Source organism: Salmo trutta, chromosome 1 (genome assembly GCF_901001165.1).
Source record: "Salmo trutta chromosome 1, fSalTru1.1, whole genome shotgun sequence".
In the NCBI taxonomy this organism is placed as follows: Eukaryota; Metazoa; Chordata; class Actinopteri; order Salmoniformes; family Salmonidae; genus Salmo; species Salmo trutta.
In genome coordinates, this window is record NC_042957.1 from 31,187,465 (window position 1) to 31,209,078 (window position 21,614).

Genomic DNA, 21,614 nt, shown 5'->3' on the forward strand with positions numbered 1-21,614 from the left:
GTACCGGTCAAAAGTTTGGACACACCTACTCATTCAAGGATTTTTCTTCATTTTTACTGTTTTCTACATTGTAGAATAATAGTGAAGACACCAAAACAATGAAATAACACATATGGGATCATGTAGTAACCCAAAAAAGTGTTAAACAAATCAAAATATATTTTAGATTCTTCAAATAGCCACCCTTTGCCTTGATTACATTTTTGCACACTCTTGGCATTCTGTCAACCAGTATCATGAGGTAGTCACCTGGAATGCCTTTCAATTAACAGGTGTGCCTTGTTAAAAGTTCATTTGTGGAATTTCTTTCCTTCTTAATGCGTTTGAGCCAATCAGTTGTGTTGTGACAAGGTAGTGGTGGTATACAGAAGTTAGCCCTATTTGGTAAAATACCAAGTCCATATTATGGCAAGAACAGCTCAAATAAGCAAAGAGAAATGATAGTCCATCATTATTTTAAGACATGAAGGTCAGTCAATACGGAAAATTTCAAGAAAGAGTTTCTTCAAGTGCAGTTGCAAAAACCATCAAGCACTATGATGAAACAGGCTCTTATGAGGACTGCCACAGGAAAGGAAGACACAGAGTTACCTCTGCTGCAGAGTTACCAGCCTCAGAAATCGGCAATTAACCGCACCTCAGATTGCACCTCACAGAGTTCAAGTAACAGACACATCTCAACATCAACTGTTCAGAGGAGACTGTGAATCAGGCCTTCATGGTCAAATTGCTGCAAAGAAACCACTAATAATGGACACCAATAATAAAGAAGAGACTTACTTGGGCCAAGAAACACAGGCAATGGACATTAGACCAGTGGAAATGTCACCTTTGGTATGAGGCGTCCAAATCTGAGATTTTTGGTTCCAACCGCCGTATATGGTTCCCACCGTGAAGCATGGAGGAAGAGGTGTGATGGTGTGGGCGTGCTTTGCTGGTGAAACTGTCAGTGATTTATTTAGAATTCAAGGCGCACTTAATCAGCATGGCTAGCACAGCATTCGGCAGCGATACGCCACCCCATCTGGTTTACGCTCAGTGTTACTATCATTTGGTTTTCAACAGGACAATGACCCAAAACACACCTCCAGGCTGTGTAAGGGCTATTTGACATAGAAGCAGAGTGATGGAATGCTACATCAGATGACATGGCCTCCACAATCACCCGACCTCAACCCAATTGAGATAGTTTGGGATGAGTTGGACTGCAGAGTGAAGGAAAATCTGCCAACAAGTGCTCAGAATATGTGGGAACACCTTCAAGACTGTTGGAAAAGCATTCCAGGTGACTACATCATGAAGCTGGTTGAGAGAATGCAAAGCTGTCATGAAGGCAAAGGGTGGCAACTTTGAAGAATCTCAAATATAACATATATTTTGATTTGTTTAACACTTTTTTGGTTACTACATGATTCCATATGTGTTATTTCATAGTTTTGATGTCTTCACTATTATTGTACAAAATAATACAAATATGTAGAAAATAATACAAATAAAGTAAAATCCTTGAATAAGTAGGTGTGTCCAAGCTTTTGACTGGTACTGTAAATGTTTTTATAAATATAAATTTGCCCTGTACTTCTCCAAGCATGCTCTCCATATAGCCTAGCCCTAGGCCTATGGCCTATAGTACAGGCAATTGATATTGAGCGCCCAGCAGAGAATCAGGGATGAGGGGCAGCATCGGGCACACGTTGAGATATAATATGCAACTAATTCTCAAACACTGAGCAATATGACATTTAACCCATTACAAATTGCATGACCCTCCCCAGGACTAAATAAAAAAAATACTAAACCCTCCCCCTGAATGAATTGAAAAGGCATTACTTTCCTCCAGGTAACAATTGTGTACATTTCGACCGCTCCATTATAAGACATATTACACTCATTACCGGGATGGTTGTTCCAGTTTAGATGATTGAGGTACTCTCAGTATTCAATTTTCCCTTCCCTAGCAATCATTCTGATTGCAGGTTGAGAGTGAAACAATGCCACTTAAGCCAACTCTGTCTGGATTGAAACTGGAATTACACATCACTTTGCAAGCCTGATGTGGCCTGTAAACTAGGACTTTCCTAACAACACTGAAGAAAGGCCTTACTATACAGTATCTGTAATTACTGTCATAAAGAATGTCATTTTAAATGCTAATAAGACTGGTGGAACCGTTCGTAGACAGTTCTAGGAAGAAACCTCCAAAAGTTAAATGGTTATTCTTGCAAGAACCTTTAGATAATTAAATGTTTTTTGGTAGAACCCTACATAGAGGGTCATAGGTAGAACCCCTTGCAAAGGGTTCTACCTAGCACCAAAAAGGGTTCCCCTATGGGGACAAACCGAAGAACCCTATATGGTTCTATTTAGCACCTTTTTTTCTAAGCATGTAGTGATGCGGAATGTAAAAAATGGCTCAACTTACCCCACTCTCCCCTATTAAGTCTCAAGGAGACCCACTGTGTTGTAACGCCACACCAGGAAGAACAGAGAAAGGGGAAAAACCCTCTGGGCTCATATACAACAAGCTTTCTAGCCAAAACTCTGCATGGGGCTACAATGAGGAAGTGAAATGACTGCATTTGTCTTTTGCTTCCTTGCTGGCAATGGTCTAAGTAAAGTCTCAGGAGACTTCCTCATATGAATAAAAACAGTACACACAGGTCCTGTCTCTCAACGTGACCGAGGTGGCTCTCTCATTCACACAGCAACAGGCTCTCTACCAGACAAGCAGGCTGATGCTCCTTCTAACCACCACGACAGTAAGTAGAGAGAGAGAGAGAGAGCGAGAGAGAGAGAGAGAGAGCAAAATAAGCATCCAATCTCCAAATCTTGTTGAGCTGCAAGGGTTTACAGTAGGTAAATGTTTGTAACTTCTTAGAGACGATGTCATTTTTTTTTTCGTTTTTGTTTCTGTGATTGTTCATTTGGATTACGTGTCTTCCTGATATACAGTATATTTGCGTGCTTTAAAGAGATTACCCACTGGGCACACAGTCATCAGCCAGTTCTGTTTTCATCTCATTTCAAACAGCATTGTAAACATTGAAATTAGGGTAAAACTTCAACTTCAATACATTGACTTAACCTGAATGACAGGTTGTTGCATCAATCTTAATTTCAGCATAATCATCAGAACTATGTACTGTGTATATAGAAATTGCGTTGAAAATTCCACGTAGAAATGATGTTGAATATCAGACATTGGTTATTTGACCTTGTTTCAATGTTGATAGTAAAATGGTATGTTTGACTCAAAGTCATTGTTTCAACGTCATGCCATCAACCTAAATAAAGAGGTAAATTGAAACAAAATGCAAATGCACAGTCCAAGGATTCGAATAGGAAAACCTCTCTGATCTTTATGGTTGAATCTGTGTTTGGAATTCACTGCTCGACTGAGGGACCTCACAGATAATTGTATGTGTGAGGTACAGAGATGAGGTAGTCATTCAAAAATCATGTTAAACACTATTATTGCACACAGAGTGAGTCAATGCAATTAATTTTATTCCTGACCGTATGTAGGCTTGCCATAACAAAGGGGTTGAATACTTATTGACTCAAGACATTTCAGCTTTACATTTTTTATTAATTTGTAAAATGTTTGAAAACATAATTCCACTTTGGCCTTATGGGGTATTGTGAGGTAAATGGAGTAAATCTCAAATTAATCAATTTTTAATTGAGGCTGTAACACAAAAAAATTAAAGTCAAGGGTGTGAATAATTTCTGAAGGCACTGTATCAGAAATAAATCCTAAATAATAAAGGCCAATATCTCATTATTTTCAAAAATAAAAGGAAATAAATCATCTCAAACTGCAGTCGTCACTTGATTTGCAGCACAGAAGCAAGCACTAACAAGCATCACATGTGCATGGAGTGTGGCAAATGCACTCTACAAATTAAATAGGACTTTTATTATAAAGACAGAAAAATATACATGTAAAAGCTTAATTACATAAAGGAATATTAGTGGGAATATAGCCATAATATAAACAACAGAAAGGAGAAGGAAAAATATTTGAAAAGTCTACAGTTTAAAAAATACATTGAGAAGAAGCTGCTCCCTTGTGTGGATGCTACTTCTCAAAAAGGTTGATATTTCTTGTAATATCTATTGTGCAATTTTTTTATTTGATTGGAGAAAGAAAATGGTGCAATAAGTAACTAGTGAACTATTTACCACAAAATACAGTTGAAGTCGGAAGTTCACATACACCTTAGCCAAATACATTTAAACTCAGTTTTTCACAATTCCTGACATTTAATCCTAGTAAAAATGCCCTGTCTTCGGTCAGTTAGGATCACCACTTTATTTTAAGAATGTGAAACGTCTGAATAATAGTAGAGAGAATTATTTATTTCCACTTTTATTTGTTTCATCACATTCCCAGTGGGTCAGAAGTTTACATACACTCAATTAGTATTTGGTAGCATTGCCGTTAAATTGTTTAACTTTGGTCAAACTTTTCGGGTAGCCTTCCACAAGCTTCCCACAATAAGTTGGGTGAATTTTGGCCCATTCCTCCTGACAGAACTGGTGTAACTGAGTCAGGTTTGTAGGCCTCCTTGCTCACACACGCTTTTTCAGTTCTGCCCACACATTTTCTATAGGATTGAGGTCAGGGCTTTGTGATGGCCACTCCAATACCTTGACTTTGTTGTCCTTAAGCCATTTTGCCACAACTTTGGAAGAATGCTTGGGGTTATTGTCCATTTGGAAGGCCCATTTATGACCAAGCTTTAACTTCCTGACTGATGTCTTGAGATGTTGCCTCAATATATCCACATCATTTTCCTTTCTCATGATGCTATCTATTTTGTGAAGTGCACCAGTCCCTCCTGCAGCAAAGCAACCCCACAACATGATGCTGCTACCCCCGTGCTTCACAGTTGGGATGGTGTTCTTCGGCTGGCAAGCCTCCCCCTTTTTCCTCCAAACATAACGATGGTCATTATGGTCAAACAGTTCTATTTTTGTTTCATCAGACCAGAGGACATTTCTCCAAAAAGTACGATCTTTGTCCCCACGTGCAGTTGCAAACCGTAGTCTGGCTTTTTTATGGCGGTTTTGGAGCAGTGGCTTCTTCCTTGCTGAGCGGCCTTTCAGGTTATGTCGATATGGGACTCGTTTTACTGTGAATATAGATACTTTTGTACCGGTTTCCTCCAGCATCTTCACAAGGTCCTTTGCTGTTGTTCTGGGATTGATCTGCACTTTTCGCACCAAAGTACGTTCATCTCAAGGAGACAGAAGGCGTCTCCTTCCTGAGCAGTATGACGGCTGCGTGGTCGCATGGTGTTTATACCTGCGAACTATTGTTTGTACAGATGAACGTGGTACCTTCAGACATTTGGAAATTGCTCCCAAGGATGAACCAGACTTGTGGAGGTCTACAATGTTTTTCTGAGGTCTTGGCTGATGTCTTTTGATTTTCCCATGATGTCAAGCAAAGAGGCACTGAGTTTGAAGGTAGGCCTTGAAATATATTCACAGGTAAACCTCAAATTGACTCAAATTATGTCAATTAGCCTATCAGAAGCTTCTAAAGCCATGACATAATTTTCCAAGCTGTTTAAAGGCACAGTCAACTTAGTGTTTGTAAACTTCTGACCCACTGGAATTGTGATATTGTGAATTAGAAGTGAAATAATCTGTCTGTAAATAATTGTTGGAAAAATGACTTGTGCCATGCACAAAGTAGATGTCCTAACCGACTTGCCAAAACTATAGTTTGTTAACAAGAAATTTGTGGAATTGTTGAAAAACGAGTTTTAATGACTCCAACCTAAGTGTATGTGAACTTCCGACTTCAACTGTATATATATATAGTACCAGTCAAAAGTTTGGACACACCTACTCATTACAGGTATATTCTCTTGCCCCAATGCATAGTGCCAACTGTACAATTTGGTGGAGGAGGAATAATGGTTTGGGGCTGTTTTCATGGTTCGGGCTAGGCCCCTTAGTTCCAGTGAAGGGAAATGTTAACGCTACAGCATACAATGACATTCTAGACGATTCTGTGCTTCCAACTTTGTGGCAACAGTTTGGGAAGGCCCTTTCCTGTTTCAGCATGACAATGCCCCCGCGCACAAAGCAAGGTCCATACAGAAATGGTTTGTTGAGATCGGTGTGGAAGAACTTGACTGGCCTGCACAGAGCCCTGACCTCAACCCCATTGAACACCTTTGGGATAAATTGGAATGCCAACTGTGAGCCAGCCCTAATCACCCAACATCAGTGCCCGACCTCACTAATGCTCTTGTGGCTGAATGGAAGAAAGTCCCCACAGCAATGTTCCAACATCTAGTGGAAAGCCTTCCCAGAAGAGTGGAGGCTGTTATAGCAGCGAAGGGGGGACCAACTCTCAACATCAACAGTGAAGGGGCGACTCCGGGATGCTGGCCTTCTCGGCAGAGTTCCTCTGTCCAGTGTATGTGTTCTTTTGCCCATCTTAATCATTTATTGTTATTGGCCAGTCTGAGATATGGCTTTTCTTTGCAACTCTGCCTAGAAGTCCAGGATCCCGGAGTCACCTCTTCACTGTTGACATTGAGACTGGTATTTTGTGGGTACTTTTTAATGAAGCTGCCAGTTGAGGACTTGTGAGGCGTCTGTTTCTCAAACTAGACACTCTAATGTACTTGTCCTCTTGCTCAGTTGTGCACCGGGGCCTCCCACTCCTCTTTCTATTCTAGTTTCATTTACATTTACATTTTAGTCATTTAGCAGACGCTCTTATCCAGAGCGACTTACAGTAGTGAATGCATACATTTCAATTCATTTCATACATTCATTATTATTATTTTTTGTACTAGTTAGATCCAGTTTTGCGCTGTTCTCTGAAGGGAATTGTACATAGCGTTGTACGAGATCTTCAGTTTCTTGGCAATTTCTCACATGGAATAGCCTTCATTTCTCAGAACAAGAATAGACTGACATGTTTCAGAATAAAGTTATTTGTTTCTGGCCATTTTGAGCTTGTAATCGAACCCACAAATGCTGATGCTCTAGATACTCAACTAGTCTAAAGAAAGCCAGTTTTATTGTTTCTTTAATCAGGACAACCGTTTTCAGCTGTGCTAACATAATTGCAAAAGGGTTTTCTAATGATCAATTATGCTTTTAAAATGATAAACTTGGATTAGCTAACACAACGTGCCATTGGAACACAGGAGTGACGGTTGCTGATAATGGGCCTCTGTACGCCTATGTAGAGATTCCATTAAAAATCAGCCGTTTCCTGCTACGATAGTCATTTACAACATTAACAATGTCTACACTGTATTTCTGGTCAATTTGATGTTATATTAATGGATACATTTTTTTTTCTTTCAAAAACAAGGACATTTCTATTTTCAGATCAACTGTTTTGTACAGAGAATTATGAGACACAAGTTACAAATGCTGGTGAACACTCAAATAAAAATGTTTCACAAATATAGTGCACTGGGCCTTAACTAGTCCTGTATTAGCATACAAATGCAGCTCCTCCACCCAAAAAAACTACTTCCCGTGGCTATGCCCTTATGATATCACCTTACCTCCCTACATTCATTCTATTGATGAAAACCGTTGTTTACCTCTTGTGTCGCACACATTTCATTCAACATTGAATTCTAGCTCACAATCAAGGACAGCTGTGTATTCCCTTAAACAGTGGTGAAGTGTGGGCCTGTGACTATGCAGCCTGGTGACACTGTCCTACTGGACTCTGTGCAGGTTCCTAGTTAAGTGTAATAGAGTACTATGGTATGTTGGAATCTTGTTATCTTCCTGCAGATGGCAGTATTGAGTCATGATCCGAGGGCCCACTTATTTTCTTTCTCCAATCAAATCTAAATGTATACTTTTCAAACATATCCCATTCTCCTTCGTCTTGTTTGTATTATGGTTATATTCCCGAATCTCACTAATATCCCTTTATGTAACAAAGCTTTTAGGTGTGTATTTTTCTGTCTTTATATTAATAATAATAATATTTAATTTGTAGGGCGCATTTCCCACACTTAATGCACATGTGATGCTTGTTAGTGCTTGCTTCTGTGCGCAAATAATTTGACCACTGCAGTTTGAGATTATTTATTCCCTTTTATTTAAGAAAATAAGCTGATACTGGCCTTTATTGTTTATCATTTATTTCTGATATTTTAGCTTAATTCAATTAATTTATATTATGGTGTTTCTATACCAAGAAAAACTCTAATATATTTTACAGTAACCTATGTATTGCCTACCTAAAACATCCATTGATACATTTGAAGTCCTTCAAAATAGAAACTACATATCCTAGTGTTAGAAAGTAAAATATAACCTAGATATACATCGCATTTTAAAAGTATTCAGACCCCTTGACTTTTTCCACATGTTGAGTTACAGCCTTATTCAAACATGTATTCAATTGTTTTCCCCCCTCATCAATCTACACACAATACCCCATCATGACAAAGCAAAAGCATGTTTTTAGAATTTTTTGCAAAACAGAAATATCACATTTACATAAATATTCAGACCCTTTACTCACTACACTTGCCACTCCTGCGTTGTCTTGGCTGTGTGCTTAGAGTCGTAGTCCTGTTGGAAGGTGAACCTTCGCCCCAATCTGAGGTCCTGAGCGCTCTGGAGCAGGTTTTCATCAAGGATCTCTCTATACTTTGCTCCACTTCATCTTTCCCTCGATCCTGACTCGTCTCCCAGTCCCTGCCGCTGAAAAACATCCACACAGCATGATGCTGGCACCACCATGCTTCACCGTAGGGATGGTGCCAGGTTTCCTCCAGACGTGACACTTGGCATTCAGGCCAAAGTGTTCAATCTTGGTTTCATCCGACCAGAGACTCTTGTTTCTCATAGTCTGAGAGTCCTTTAGGTGCCCTTTGGCAAAAAACCTGTCTGATTAGGATGAATAATATCCGACAATACATTTTTAATTCTTTGCGCTATGCATTTTGCTAGAAGTTTTGCATCACAACACTGAAGTGTAAGGGGCTGGAGTGAAACGGACTGGAACTTTTGATTTACCACTTGGTTCCTGTTTGAGGAATAATGAAATCAGACCTTCTTGTTGAGTATCTGATAATCTACCATTTTTATAGCAGTGTTTAAAACATATTAGTAATGGTCCTCTGAGTACATCAACAAAGGTTTGGTATACCTCAACTGGTATGCCATCCAGCCCTGGAGTTTTCCCAGACTTAAAGGCTTTAATAGCATCAAGAAGTTCTTCCTCTGTAATTTGGCTTTCACATGAGTCTTTCCGTGCAGCTGTTAATTTTATATTATTAATAGAAAAAAAATCCATAGAATTAACTTCGGTTAGTGGAGATGGAGGAGACTGAAACGAAAACATATGCTAAAGTACATGCTTCCTCTTTCAAAATATTCTTTAGTGAATCATGGGTGACTCCGTTATTAGTTTCAGTAAATCATTTTTGGTAGCATTTCTATTTTGAAGATTAAAAAAGAATATGGGGCATTTTTCTCCATATTCCATCCAGTTCGCTTTATTTTTTATAATAAACTCAGCAAAAATAGAAACGTCCTCTCACTGTCAACTGCGTTTATTTTCAGCAAACTTAACATGTGTAAATATTTGTATGAACATAACAAGATTCAACAACTGAGACATAAACTGAACAAGTTCCACAGACATGTGATTAACAGAAATTGAATAATGTGTTCCTGAACAAAGGGGGGGTCAAAATCAAAAGTAACAGTCTGTATCTGGTGTGGTCACCAGCTGCATTAAGTACTGCAGTGCATCTCCTCCTCCTGGACTGCACCAGATTTGCCAGTTCTCGCTGTGAGATGTTACCCCACTCTTCCACCAAGGCACCTGCAAGTTCCTGGACATTTCTGGCGGGAATGGCCCTAGCCCTCACCCTCCTATCCAACAGGTCCCAGATGTGCTCAGTGAGATTGAGATCCGGGCTCTTCGCTGGCCATGACAGAACACTGACATTCCTGTCTTACAGGAAATCACGCACAGAATGAGCAGTATGGCTGGTGGCATTGTCATGCTGGAGGGTCATGTCAGGATGAGCCCGCAGGAAGGGTACCACATGAGGGACGAGGATGTCTTCCCTGTAATGCACAGCATTGAGATTGCCTGCAATGACAACAAGCTCAGTCCAATGATGCTGTGACACACCGCCCCAGACCATGACGGACCAACCACCTCCAAATCGATCCCGCTCCAGAGTGCAGGCTTCGGTGTAACGATCATTCCTTCGATGATAAATGTGAATCCGACCATCACCCCTGGTGAGACAAAACAACGACTCGTCAGTGAAGAGCACTTTTTGTCAGTCCTGTCTGGTCCAGCGACGGTGGGTTTGTGCCCATAGGCGACGTTGTTGCCGGTGATGTCTGGTGAGGACCTGCCTTACAACAGGCCTACAAGCCCTCAGTCCAGCCTCTCTCAGCCTATTGCGGACAGTCTGAGCACTGATGGAGGGATTGTGCGTTCCTGGTGTAACTCGGGCAGTTGTTGTTGCCATCCTGTACCTGTCCTGCAGGTGTGATGTTCGGATGTACCGATCCTGTGCAGGTGTTGTTACATGTGGTCTGCCGCTGCGAGGACGATCAGCTGTCCGTCCTGTCTCCCTGTAGCACTGTCTTAGACCTCTTACAGTACGGACATTGCAATGTATTGCCCTGGCCACATCTGCAGTCCTAATTCCTCTTTGCCGCATGCCTATGGCACGTTCACGCAGATGAGCATGGACCCTGGGCATCTTTCTTTTGGTGTTTTTCAGAGTCAGTAGAAAGGCCTCTTTAGTGTCCTAAGTTTTCATAACTCTGACCTTAATTACCTACCGTCTGTAAGCTGTTAGTGTCTTAATGACCGTTCCATAGGTGCATGTTCATTAATTGTTTATGGTTCATTGAACAAGCATGGGAAACAGTGTGTAAACCCTTTACAATGAAGATCTGTGAAGTTATTTGGATTTTTACAAATTATCTTTGAAAGACAGGGTCCTGAAAAAGGGACGTTTCTTTTTTTGCTGAGTTCATTTTACATTTGATCTTCTTGAACAAGTTCCTCCATTTCTTTTTGTTTTGCCTCTAACTTATTCTGTGTCTCTATGGTACAGTTGTATTGCTATCTATCTGTTAGTCCTTCTATTTCTTTTGTTAATATGGACTCTTTTGACCTAAATTGCTTTTGTTTTAGAGATGAGTGTAGAATTGCATGGCCTCTAAAGGCACATTTAAAAGTGTCCCATACATTAAGGGGATCTGCTGTACCTATGTTATGTCGGAAATAGTCTGTTATAAATTCTTCTGTCCAAGGTAAAAACCAGTTATCATCCAATAGGCTTTAATTAAACTTCCAATATCCTCACCCACGTGGAAATTCTGTAAGAGTAATATAAACACCTACTCATTCAAGGGTTTTTCTTTATTTTTACTATTTTGTACATTGTAGAATAAAACAATGAAATAACACATATGGAATCATGTAGTAATCAAAAAAGTGTTAAACAAATCAAAATATATTTTATATTTGAGATTCTTCAAATAGCCACCCTTTGCCTTGATGACAGCTTTGCACACTCTTGGCATTCTCTCAACCAGCTTCACCTGGAATGCTTTTCCAACAGTCTTGAAGGAGTTCCAACTTATGCGGAGCACTTGTTGGCTGCTTTCCCTTCACTCTGTGGTTCGACTCGTCCCAAATCATCTCAATTTGGTTGAGGTTGGGGGATTGTGGAGGCCAGGTCATCTGATGCAGCACTTCATCACTCTCCTTCTATGTCAAATAGCCCTTAAACAGCCTGGAGGTGTGTTGGGTCATTGTCCTGTTGAAAAACAAATGATAGTCCCACTAAGCCCAAACCAGATAGGATGGTGTATCGCTGCAGAATGCTGTGGTAGCCTTGCTGGTTAAGTGTGCCTTGAATTCTAAATAAATCACAGACAGTGTCACCAGCAAAGCACCACTACACCATGACTCCTCCTCCTCCATGCTTTACGGTGGGAAATACACATGCGGAGATTCTCCGTTCACCCACACTGGGTGTCTCACAAAGACACGGCAGTTGGAACCAAAAATCTCACATTTGGACTCCAGACCAAAGGACAAATCTCCACCGGGTCTAATGTCCATTGCTCATGTCTCTTGGCTTAAGCAAGTCTCTTCTTCTTATTGGTGTCCTTTAGTAGTGGTTTCTTTGCAGCAATTTGACCATAAAGGCCTGATTCACACAGTCTCCTCTGAACAATTGATGCTGAGATGTGTCTGTTACTTGAACTCAATGAAGCATTTATTTGGGCTGCAATTTCTGAGGCTGGGAACTCTAATGAACTTATCCTCTGCACCAGAGATAACTCTGGGTCTTCCTTTCCTGTGGTGGTCCTCATGAGAGCCAGTTTCATCATAGCGCTTGATGGTTTGTGTGACTGCACTTGAAGAAACTTTCAAAGTTCTTGATATGTTCCGTATTGACTGACCTTCATGTCTTAAAGTAATGATGGACTGTCATTTCTCTTTGCTTATTTGAGCTGTTGTATTTATTTGTCTCATGTGCCGAATACAACCTTACAGTGAAATGCTTACTTACAAGCCCTTAACCAACAATGCCGTTTTAAGAAACAGAAGTGTTAAGTAAAAAATAGATAAGTAAAAAATGTAAAATAAAAGTAAAAAATAATTTAACAGCAGCAGTAAAATAACAATAGTGAGGCTATATACAGGGGGTATCGGTTCAGAGTCAATGTGCGGGGCCACTGGTTAGTCGAGGTAATTGAGGTAATATGTACATGTACAGTGGGTGAAAAAAGTATTTGATCCCCTGCTGATTTTGTACGTTTGCCCACTTACAAAGATGGTAGGTTTATTTGAACATTGAGAGACAGAATAACAACAAAAAAATCCAGAAAAACGCATGTCAAAAATGTTATAAAATTGCATTTTGATGAGGGAAATAAGTATTTGACCCCTCTGCAAAACATGACTTAGTACTTGGTGGCAAAACCCTTGTTGGCAATCACAGAGGTCAGACGTTTCTTGTAGTTGGCCACCAGGTTTGCACACATCTCAGGAGGGATTTTGTCCCACTCCTCTTTGCAGATCTTCTCCAAGTCATTAAGGTTTAGAGGCTGACGTTTGGCAACTCGAACCTTGAGCTCCCTCAACAGATTTTCTATGGGATTAAGGTCTGGAGACTGGCTAGGCCACTCCAAGACCTTAATGTGCTTCTTCTTGAGCCACTCCTTTGTTGCCTTGGCTGTGTGTTTTGGGTCATTGTCATGCTGGAATACCCATCCACGACACATTTCAATGCCCTGGCTGAGGGAAGGAGGTTCTCACCCAAGATTTGACAGTACATGGCCTCGTCAAATGATGCGGTGAAGTTGTCCTGTCCCCTTAGCAGAAAAACACCCCCAAAGCATAATGTTTCCACCTCCATGTTTGACGGTGGAGATGGTGTTCTTGGGGTCATAGGCAGCATTCCTCCTCCTCCAAACACGGCGAGTTGAGTTGATGCCAAAGAGCTCCATTTTGGTCTCATCTGACCACAACACTTTCACCAGTTGTCCTCAGAATCATTCAGATGTTCATTGGCAAACTTCAGATGGGCATGTATATGTATTCTTGAGCAGGGGGACCTTGCGGGCGCTGCAGGATTTCAGTCCTTCACGGCGTAGTGTGTTACCAATTGTTTTCTTGGTGACTATGGTCCCAGCTGCCTTGAGATCATTGACAAGATCCTCCCGTGTAGTTCTAGGCTCATTCCTCAACGTTCTCATGATCATTGCAACCCCACGAGGTGAGATCTTACATGGAGCCCCAGGCCGAGGGATATTGACAGTTCTTTTGTGTTTCTTCCATTTGCGAATAATCGCACCAACTGTTGTCACCTTCTCACCAAGCTGCTTGGCCATGGTCTTGTAGCCCATTCCAGCCTTGTGTAGGTCTACAGTTGTCCCTGACATCCTTGGAGAGCTCTTTGGTCTTGGCCATGGTGGAGAGTTTGGAATCTGATTGATTGATTGCTTCTGTGGACAGGTGTCTTTTTTACAGGTAACAAGCTGCGGTTAGGAGCACTCCCTTTAAGAGTGTGCTCCTAATCTCAGCTCGTTACCTGTATAAAAGACACCTGGGAGCCAGAAGTCTTTCTGATTGAGAGGGGGTCAAATACTTATTTCCCACATTACAATGCAAATCAATTTATAACATTTTTGACATGCGTTTTTCTTGATATTTTTGTTGTTATTCTGTCTCTCACTGTTAAAATAAACCTACCATTAAAATTATAGACTGATCCTTTCTTTATCAGTGGGCAAACGTACAAAATCAGCAGGGGATCAAATACTTTTTTCCCCCACTGTAGGTAGAGTTAAAGTGACCATGCAATATGGGCTTGGTCTTTTACCAAATAGGGCTATTTTCTGTATACCCCCTACCGTGTCACAACACAACTGATTGGCTCAAACACATTAAGAAGGAAAGAAATTCCACAAATTAACTTTTAAGAAGGCACACCTGTTAATTGAAATGCATTCCAGGTGACTACCTCATGAAGCTGGTTGAGAGAATGCCAAGAGTGTGCAAAGCTGTCATCAAGGCAAAGGGTGGCTATTTGAAGAATCTCAAATCTCAAATATATTTTGATTTGTTTAACACTTTTTTGGTTACTACATGATTCCATGTGTTATTTCATTGTTTTGATGTCTTGAATTTTATTCTACAATGTTGAAAATAGTAAAAATAAAGAAAAACCCTTGATTGAGTAGGTGTTCTAAAACTTTTGACCCCCATATACTACCCACCACTGCAACCTATATGCTCTCGTTGGCTGGCGCTAGCTACATATTCGTCATCAAACCCACTGGCTCCAGGTCATCTATAAGTCTTTGCTAGGTAAAGCCCGGCCTTATCTCAGCTCACTGGTCACCCTAGCAACACCCACCTGTAGCACGCGCTCCAGCAGGAATATTTCACTGGTCATCCCCAAAGCCAACACTTACTTTGGCCGCCTTTCCTTCCAGTTCTCTGCTGCCAATGACCTGAACGAATTGCAAAAATCACTGAAGCTGGAGTCTTATATCTCCCTCTTTAACTTTAAGCATCAGCTGTCTGAGCAGCTTACCGATCACTGTACCTGTATACAGCCCATCTGTAAATAGCACATAGTTAAATAAAGTTGAAATAAAAAAATACAAATTAAGTCGGCATGTGTCTAGTCTGGTGCAGAATGAGTCTTCTGGTTTGAGATGAAGTGGTATGAGGGGATGTGGTTAGATGCAGATTGTTCAAGCTGTGACGAGGTATAAGATCATCAACACTGTTCTCACTTTCTCACATGCAGTGTACCATTAAGGGTACCTTAACGTAAATTGATCTTCAACTTGTTATCTCAAGGGTTGTGCATGTAGATGACTATCTGGCATGGTATGCTTCTTTGTTCGAATGTATATTAAAACATGGCAATGTTTGTCTTAGCCTGACATTTACTTCCTCTTTATCCATGAGGCAATAAACACGTCTCTTATCAAAGTGATAACACCACTGCCTTTCAAAGTCAAATGCAATCAGGATGAAAGGGTGCTGTGAAGGAACAAATTATGGGTGTGGATGGTATTTCACATAAGGCCTAACAATTGTATGTGTGCATACAAGTGTAACTTCACATGCTAAAATAGAGATAAGGAGTTTCACTGAGTGCTTGTTCACGGTTCACTGTCTACAATCTGTGTAAAATACACATGATCTTAATATTGTTAACAACTTCTTGCTATTCTTAGAGTTATGCACATTCCGGAACCAGAATAGAAGGTAAAGGGTGGAGTGAACCTGTATGGTAGGTATGTCACTTTTCACCCTCCCAGTCATTAGTGCAGTCACTGTGTAAAATAATTATTAGGGTTTTCCAGATTATCTTCAGAAGATGTCTGACTGGGTTAGTGTTAAGTATTTGCAAAACAAATATCATAAAACATTTCTGTTTTGAGACAAACATCTTCAATGATTCCAATGGTGTATATTTGTTATGACAACGGACACCACCGGTATCAGACGCCAAATGAAAGCATTAGAGCAGGGCTTTATTTAAGTTTGCCTGAGACTACAGGGGCTTTCTCGACCTGTTATGACGTGCGTGTGTGATCATGAGGCTGTGGCGGCGCAAGCAGCCAATTCTATCGCTGCCAGTCTAACCACATTCAAAGTGTCTAAAAGTCCCTGTGACTCCACCATGAACACTTCCTGTGTTTACAGAACCAGAGAATGCCTCACCTCAACCCTTGCCTCTTCTGCACCTGTCAGATCTTCCAAAACTGACACTGTTGCTGTGGAAACCATGATGAAATGATAGAAAAGGGAGGCGAGGAGGATTCCCCAACAGACAGAGCCCTGCCAGGAGCCTGGAAGGAGCACACCTAGACTACTTAGAGACATTGACAGAACTGAGGGAGGAAGCCTAACTGAGCTAAGGACCAGCAGCATGGACCAGCAGCATGGAAAAGTGGAGCGCTTCCTCAAGCTGGGCTATTCCCACAGTGACATTGTGCGCGTGTTGGAGAGCCTGCGCCATGACGCCCAGACCAACGACATACTGGAGGAGCTGATCAAGACCTGCCAGACCCCCACTACCACCACCACCACCCCATCCATACCAGCCAGCCGCTCAGCCTACTCCAGCCCACAGCTGATCCCCCGAGGCTGCAGCTCTCCCCAGCCCAGCCAGCCCCTGCGGCCCAGCTCAGCTACAGACAGGGATCCCACTGGGGGATTCAGACCAGTGGTCATTGATGGGAGCAATGTGGCCATGAGGTGAGTGTACTGATCCTCCATTTAGGACTATAGGGATTGTAGCATTAGATGGATAAAGACAGAGTACTGGATGAAATGCTGGCACAAATGAAAGTAATGTAGGTACTAATGGAAAAAAAACACAACAACACATAGGGATTTATCTGGTCACGGACAGTACCTGTATTGTCACGGTACATTGCCCCCATAGAGAACATGTGAAGTAGTATGTCAATGTTCCTTTCATTTTTACTTTATGCGGCTACCTGACTTGTCCTATTCTTGGCAGATGTTCCTCACTGAGGTATAAATAACGGTGTTACCATTGCGTGCCAGTAACTGAATGCTATATCCACTCCAGTTTCACTTCACAGACCAACTCATCGCAAGCTTCCTCATTAATAGAGAGGGAAGTGAGAGAGGGCGATGCTTTGAGGTGAATTTCAGAAGAATCTGCGGTGGCTGGCAGGTGACCACAGGTGTATGAGAGGATGACCTTTGGCTTCCGCATGAGTAACTCGTATTCAGATGCAATGGCAATTGGCTATAGATCAATAGCAACAGATATGCTATAACAATAGTGAGGAAAAAAAACAATCTAAAAATACTCTGAGATAATCAACAGGTGATGGAGGGAGGGGATGAAACTACAGCAGAAACTGAGAGGAACAAAACAACATGTTCACTTCTCATAAATCTGAGAATTTCTTTCTGACACAGATCACTCGTCTTGAATTAGATCTGCTTTTTGGAGGAGACTGTTGCTGAACTTTGAAGGTTTCTACTTCTCAGGCACAGTCACTCCTCTCATACTCACCCCTTTGTCAGAAATCTCAGTGACTGTGCAGTTTGCTTACAAAGCCACCTTTGATTCCTCATGTCCTGACTTTCCTTGTACCTAAAGGTCTCTGTCTGACTGGAGAGAAAACAATTCAACCCAAAACACTGTCTGAACTTTCTAAGCAAAGGACATCTTTCTACTAATCATTGTGTATTTTCTATAACACCATTGTTGTGCCAGTGTTGTTGTTGGGTTCGGTGCCCCAGTGGTTTTAAAAAGACAATGAGGTCTTATGTTTGGTGCAAACCTGCCTACCACTTCCTGATGGTTGATTGCTCTATTTACCCAGTGAGCTGCTGTCAGTCAGGCCCTTTGAGGCCTCCACACAACAGGTCTTAGACCTATCTAAAGTTCTGCTGGAGACATCACGCCACTACTATACAGGATGCTGCAGCTCACATCTGTCATACAAGGTTAAATAAGTGTAACATTATATCTTATCCAAGCTTTTCTAAGTACAGAATAGTGTTGTTGAAGAGGCACACAGAGATTCTGAGACTTCCTGTTATTCCAGTTTATAGTCATTTGGGGAGATAGTTCTCCCTTAAGACTGGTTTCTGGGATTGAAGGACACACAACAGTCTCTTTGCTGTGGTTCTGCAAAAGAGTTCACATGAATTGGAGTAGTTGGGTCACACGGCTGACAGGCTTTCTGAGAAGGGAAAAGAGACGTGACAGCTGTTAAGAAGTGAAAAAAGGAAGCTAATTTTCATACTCTGCCCCTGTCTTTGTAGCCATGGCAACAAGCAAGTGTTTTCATGCCGGGGGCTGCTGCTGGCAGTCAGGTGGTTTCTGGAGAGGGGTCTTCGTGACATCACTGTGTTCGTGCCCCTGTGGAGGAAGGAGCAGCCCAGTCCCGAGGCCCCCATGACAGGTAGGACACACACCTGTTATACTGTCTGACCAGGGCTAGATGGCATTGTGGAGCTAACGGTCACCAACACACAGAGATCTACATTCCCTTACAAAACAGATTAGTTTTGAAACTGCAGTACAAGTGCTGTGGTATTTTGCAGAATAACTGCAGTTGAACTGCAGTTATACTGCACTGTAGCTGCAGTTACACTGCAAAATGACTGCAGTACGGACGCAGTATTTGCAGCATATTGCTGTTATACTGCACTCTGACTGCAATCTTTTTTCGTAAGGGACATTAATGGTCCAGGTTTCAATCTTCTTTATGGTCTTTTATAACTGAGAATTGTTGTTCACACCATGTCTTCGGACCAAATGGCACCCTTTTCCCTATGTAGTGCACTACCTTTGACCAGGGCCCATAGGGCTTTGGTCAAAAGGCTCAGGTCAAAAGTAGTGCACTAAATAGGGAAAAAATGTGCTATTTGGGACACAGACCATGCCTTGTTAATGGTTGACATATGATCCATCAACTCCGTGAAACCCTAACCTCTTGTCGCTTGGCCCTGCAGATCAGCACATCCTCCATGAGCTGGAGAAGAGGACGATCCTGGTGTACACCCCGTCACGCTGCGTCAACGGGAAGAGAGTGGTGTGTTACGACGACCGCTACATCGTCAAACTGGCCTACGAGTCCGATGGCATCGTTGTGTCCAATGACAACTACAGAGACCTGCAGATAGAGAAGCCAGAGTGGAAGACGTTCATAGAGGAAAGGCTGTTGATGTACAGCTTTGCCAATGACAAGTGAGTCCCAACACTGAATCGCTCAGCAAAGGTCCAATCAAATCAAACTGTATTTGTCACATGCGCCGAATACAACAACCTTGCTGTGAAACGCTTACTTACAAGCCCTTAACATCTACGAGGGTACCTGATGCAGGGCCTATAAGGAGGATATAAACCATTTTAAATTGGGGTTGGGGACAGGGATACAGTACGAGAGATGGTTCCACCACCTACAAAATCACTCCAGCTTGTAAACATATGATAGATCTGTAACAAAGGCATGACTTCCAAGAGTTTTGACCATCATGCTTACATCGTCTTTCTATGACTTTATATTCGAGGTTCATGCCTCCAGATGATCCTCTGGGAAGGAACGGCCCAACGATTGACAACTTTCTGATGAAAAAGCAGTGGACCCCAGAAAACAAGCAGCAGCATTGCCAGTATGGTTGGTAGATATTTTTTTTACAATACACACTTTTATTTTCAGTTTCCTTTCTCATTTATCTGGGGGGAGGATTTCGACTGTAACTCATCCAATATGAGCCAGCTGAGCAGGATTTGATTTCGAGTTTGTGATTAGCAGTTGGGTCAGTTGGGATTTTATTTGGTTGCCTGTCAGTTGTCTGTTGGCCATAAGAGAGCAGCTCCACTCCAAGGCACAGTACCACTCACAAACAAAAGGCCTTTTTATCAACACCCAGGATAATAGAGCTTTAGATTAAACGGCAGGCCTGGGATTATTCCTGTCCGGGGAGGACAAAGCGCCCTCATAGCACTCCACCGTGTACCTAGGGGATCAAAAACAGGCTGGAGACCAGACCTTATTTTTGTTTGCCTTGCTAAGTGTGTTTACAGTACTGGAGAAGGGGGGGAGAGAGGGCTTTACAGTGCACTCAGACTGACACACATCCTTGTTGACAGTCTCTTTAAAGAGATACATGGTACGTCTGCAAGCCGTGTTTTGAAAGCCCATAAATATTCCTTATTTGTTTCTTTCCAGGAAAGAAGTGTACTTACGGAGTGAAGTGCAAGTTCTACCACCCAGAGCGCTCCAACCAATCACAGCTGTCTGTGGCAGATGAGCTGAGAGCCAAGAGCAAACCTACTGCTCAAACAGACAGGGAGAGGCCATTTCTCCCCTCAGGCCCCAGCCCTGCTCTGATCCAGGAAGTCAGCCAGGAGGCCCACATTTACACGTCCCCTTATGAGCTGGATCTAACTACTACTCATCAATACAGATATCTATCCACACCGCCTCCCCTTATAAAAGAAGAGCATTCCCATTCCCACAGGGCTTCGCTTAGCGATCAGTTCACCAGCCAGAGAAAAACAGGCAGCCCAGCTCTACACCACAGATCCAGCCTCCGCCTCTGCCCCAGCCCAGACACTGACGAGGCCTTCAGCTCCCTGGAACCCTCCCTGTCCAGACTCTATGTCCAGGACCAGACCAACAACACTAAGGGGCCAGTGGTGTCCTACACCTACAGCAGTGGGGTGGCCAACTGCAGCCAGCGTAGTGGGGACTTCTACCCTTCCAGCACTTCCAGCAGCCACAGCCACGCCAGCAACCAACAGAGGCTCAGCCTGGGTGGACCCTCCTTGGCCTGGGATGCCCCCCAAAAACTGCCACAGTGTGCCTGTGACAACTCACAAAGCTTTGAGTGCAGCCCGTGCATGTACAGACACCAACATCTCCAGCCACAGCTAGGAGAGTGCTCCTATGCTGTTCACAGTAACCATATCCATTTCACAGAGCAGCAGTACTTCCAGAGTCCTCCCCCACAAAGGCAGAGTCACAGCCTCCCAGAACACAGCCCGGGACAGGGCCTCTCTGGCGAGAGGGCGGGGATGACCAGGTCCAATGGAGGTAAAGCTCCAGAGAGTGAGCAGAGGAGGAGTGTGAAGAACCAGCTCAGCACCCTCTTCCCCCACAGCATGGTAGACTATGTGATGAGTGTGTACCCACACACCCTCAATATGTCAGAGCTGGTGCCTCTGATTCAGAGGTTCCGAATCAGCCACATTCCTTTCTAACTTGCAAGACCTGTGATCATTTCTCTGTAAGCATTAAACACAGTAGTCCTCAGCAGACTAGAGGAGGAAAGCTTGAAATGTAGCAATCTGAGCTGAATGTGTTATGTATGTCAAGTGCAATGCACTACTGTCTCCTGAATGATGCTAGTTCATTTTGAATCTAGCACTGACTTAAATATATTCAAAGCAGCATGTGTTGTTTTATCATGTAGCCTCAAACTGAGGGAAGCTATCAGACAAAATGGATGTTGACCTGTATGGTATGCAGAATAATACTGCCCTTGTCATGCTTCTTATCCATATTAAACATAAGTCATTGGCAATTGT

At 42.3% G+C, this 21,614-nt stretch overlaps 1 protein-coding gene across 4 annotated transcripts; it reads left to right on the forward strand.

Annotated features, from left to right (window-relative positions):
- Nucleotides 1-2,265: 2,265 nt before the first annotated feature.
- Nucleotides 2,266-21,610, forward strand: LOC115194039 (probable ribonuclease ZC3H12D). Of its 4 annotated transcripts, none has more exons than XM_029753333.1 (6): nt 2,266-2,759; nt 16,280-16,786; nt 18,341-18,480; nt 19,034-19,268; nt 19,592-19,698; nt 20,254-21,610. In XM_029753333.1, the coding sequence occupies exons 2-6, from the start codon at nt 16,458-16,460 to the stop codon at nt 21,285-21,287; spliced, it is 1,845 nt and encodes a 614-aa protein (XP_029609193.1). In that variant the 5' UTR covers nt 2,266-2,759; nt 16,280-16,457; the 3' UTR covers nt 21,288-21,610. The 4 variants fall into 4 exon arrangements, with proteins under 4 accessions (XP_029609193.1, XP_029609183.1, XP_029609210.1 ...); XM_029753323.1 differs by having other exon boundaries at nt 2,267-2,759; nt 16,232-16,786; XM_029753350.1 differs by lacking the exon at nt 2,266-2,759 and adding an exon at nt 2,766-2,852.
- The last annotated feature ends 4 nt before the right edge of the window (nt 21,611-21,614 follow it).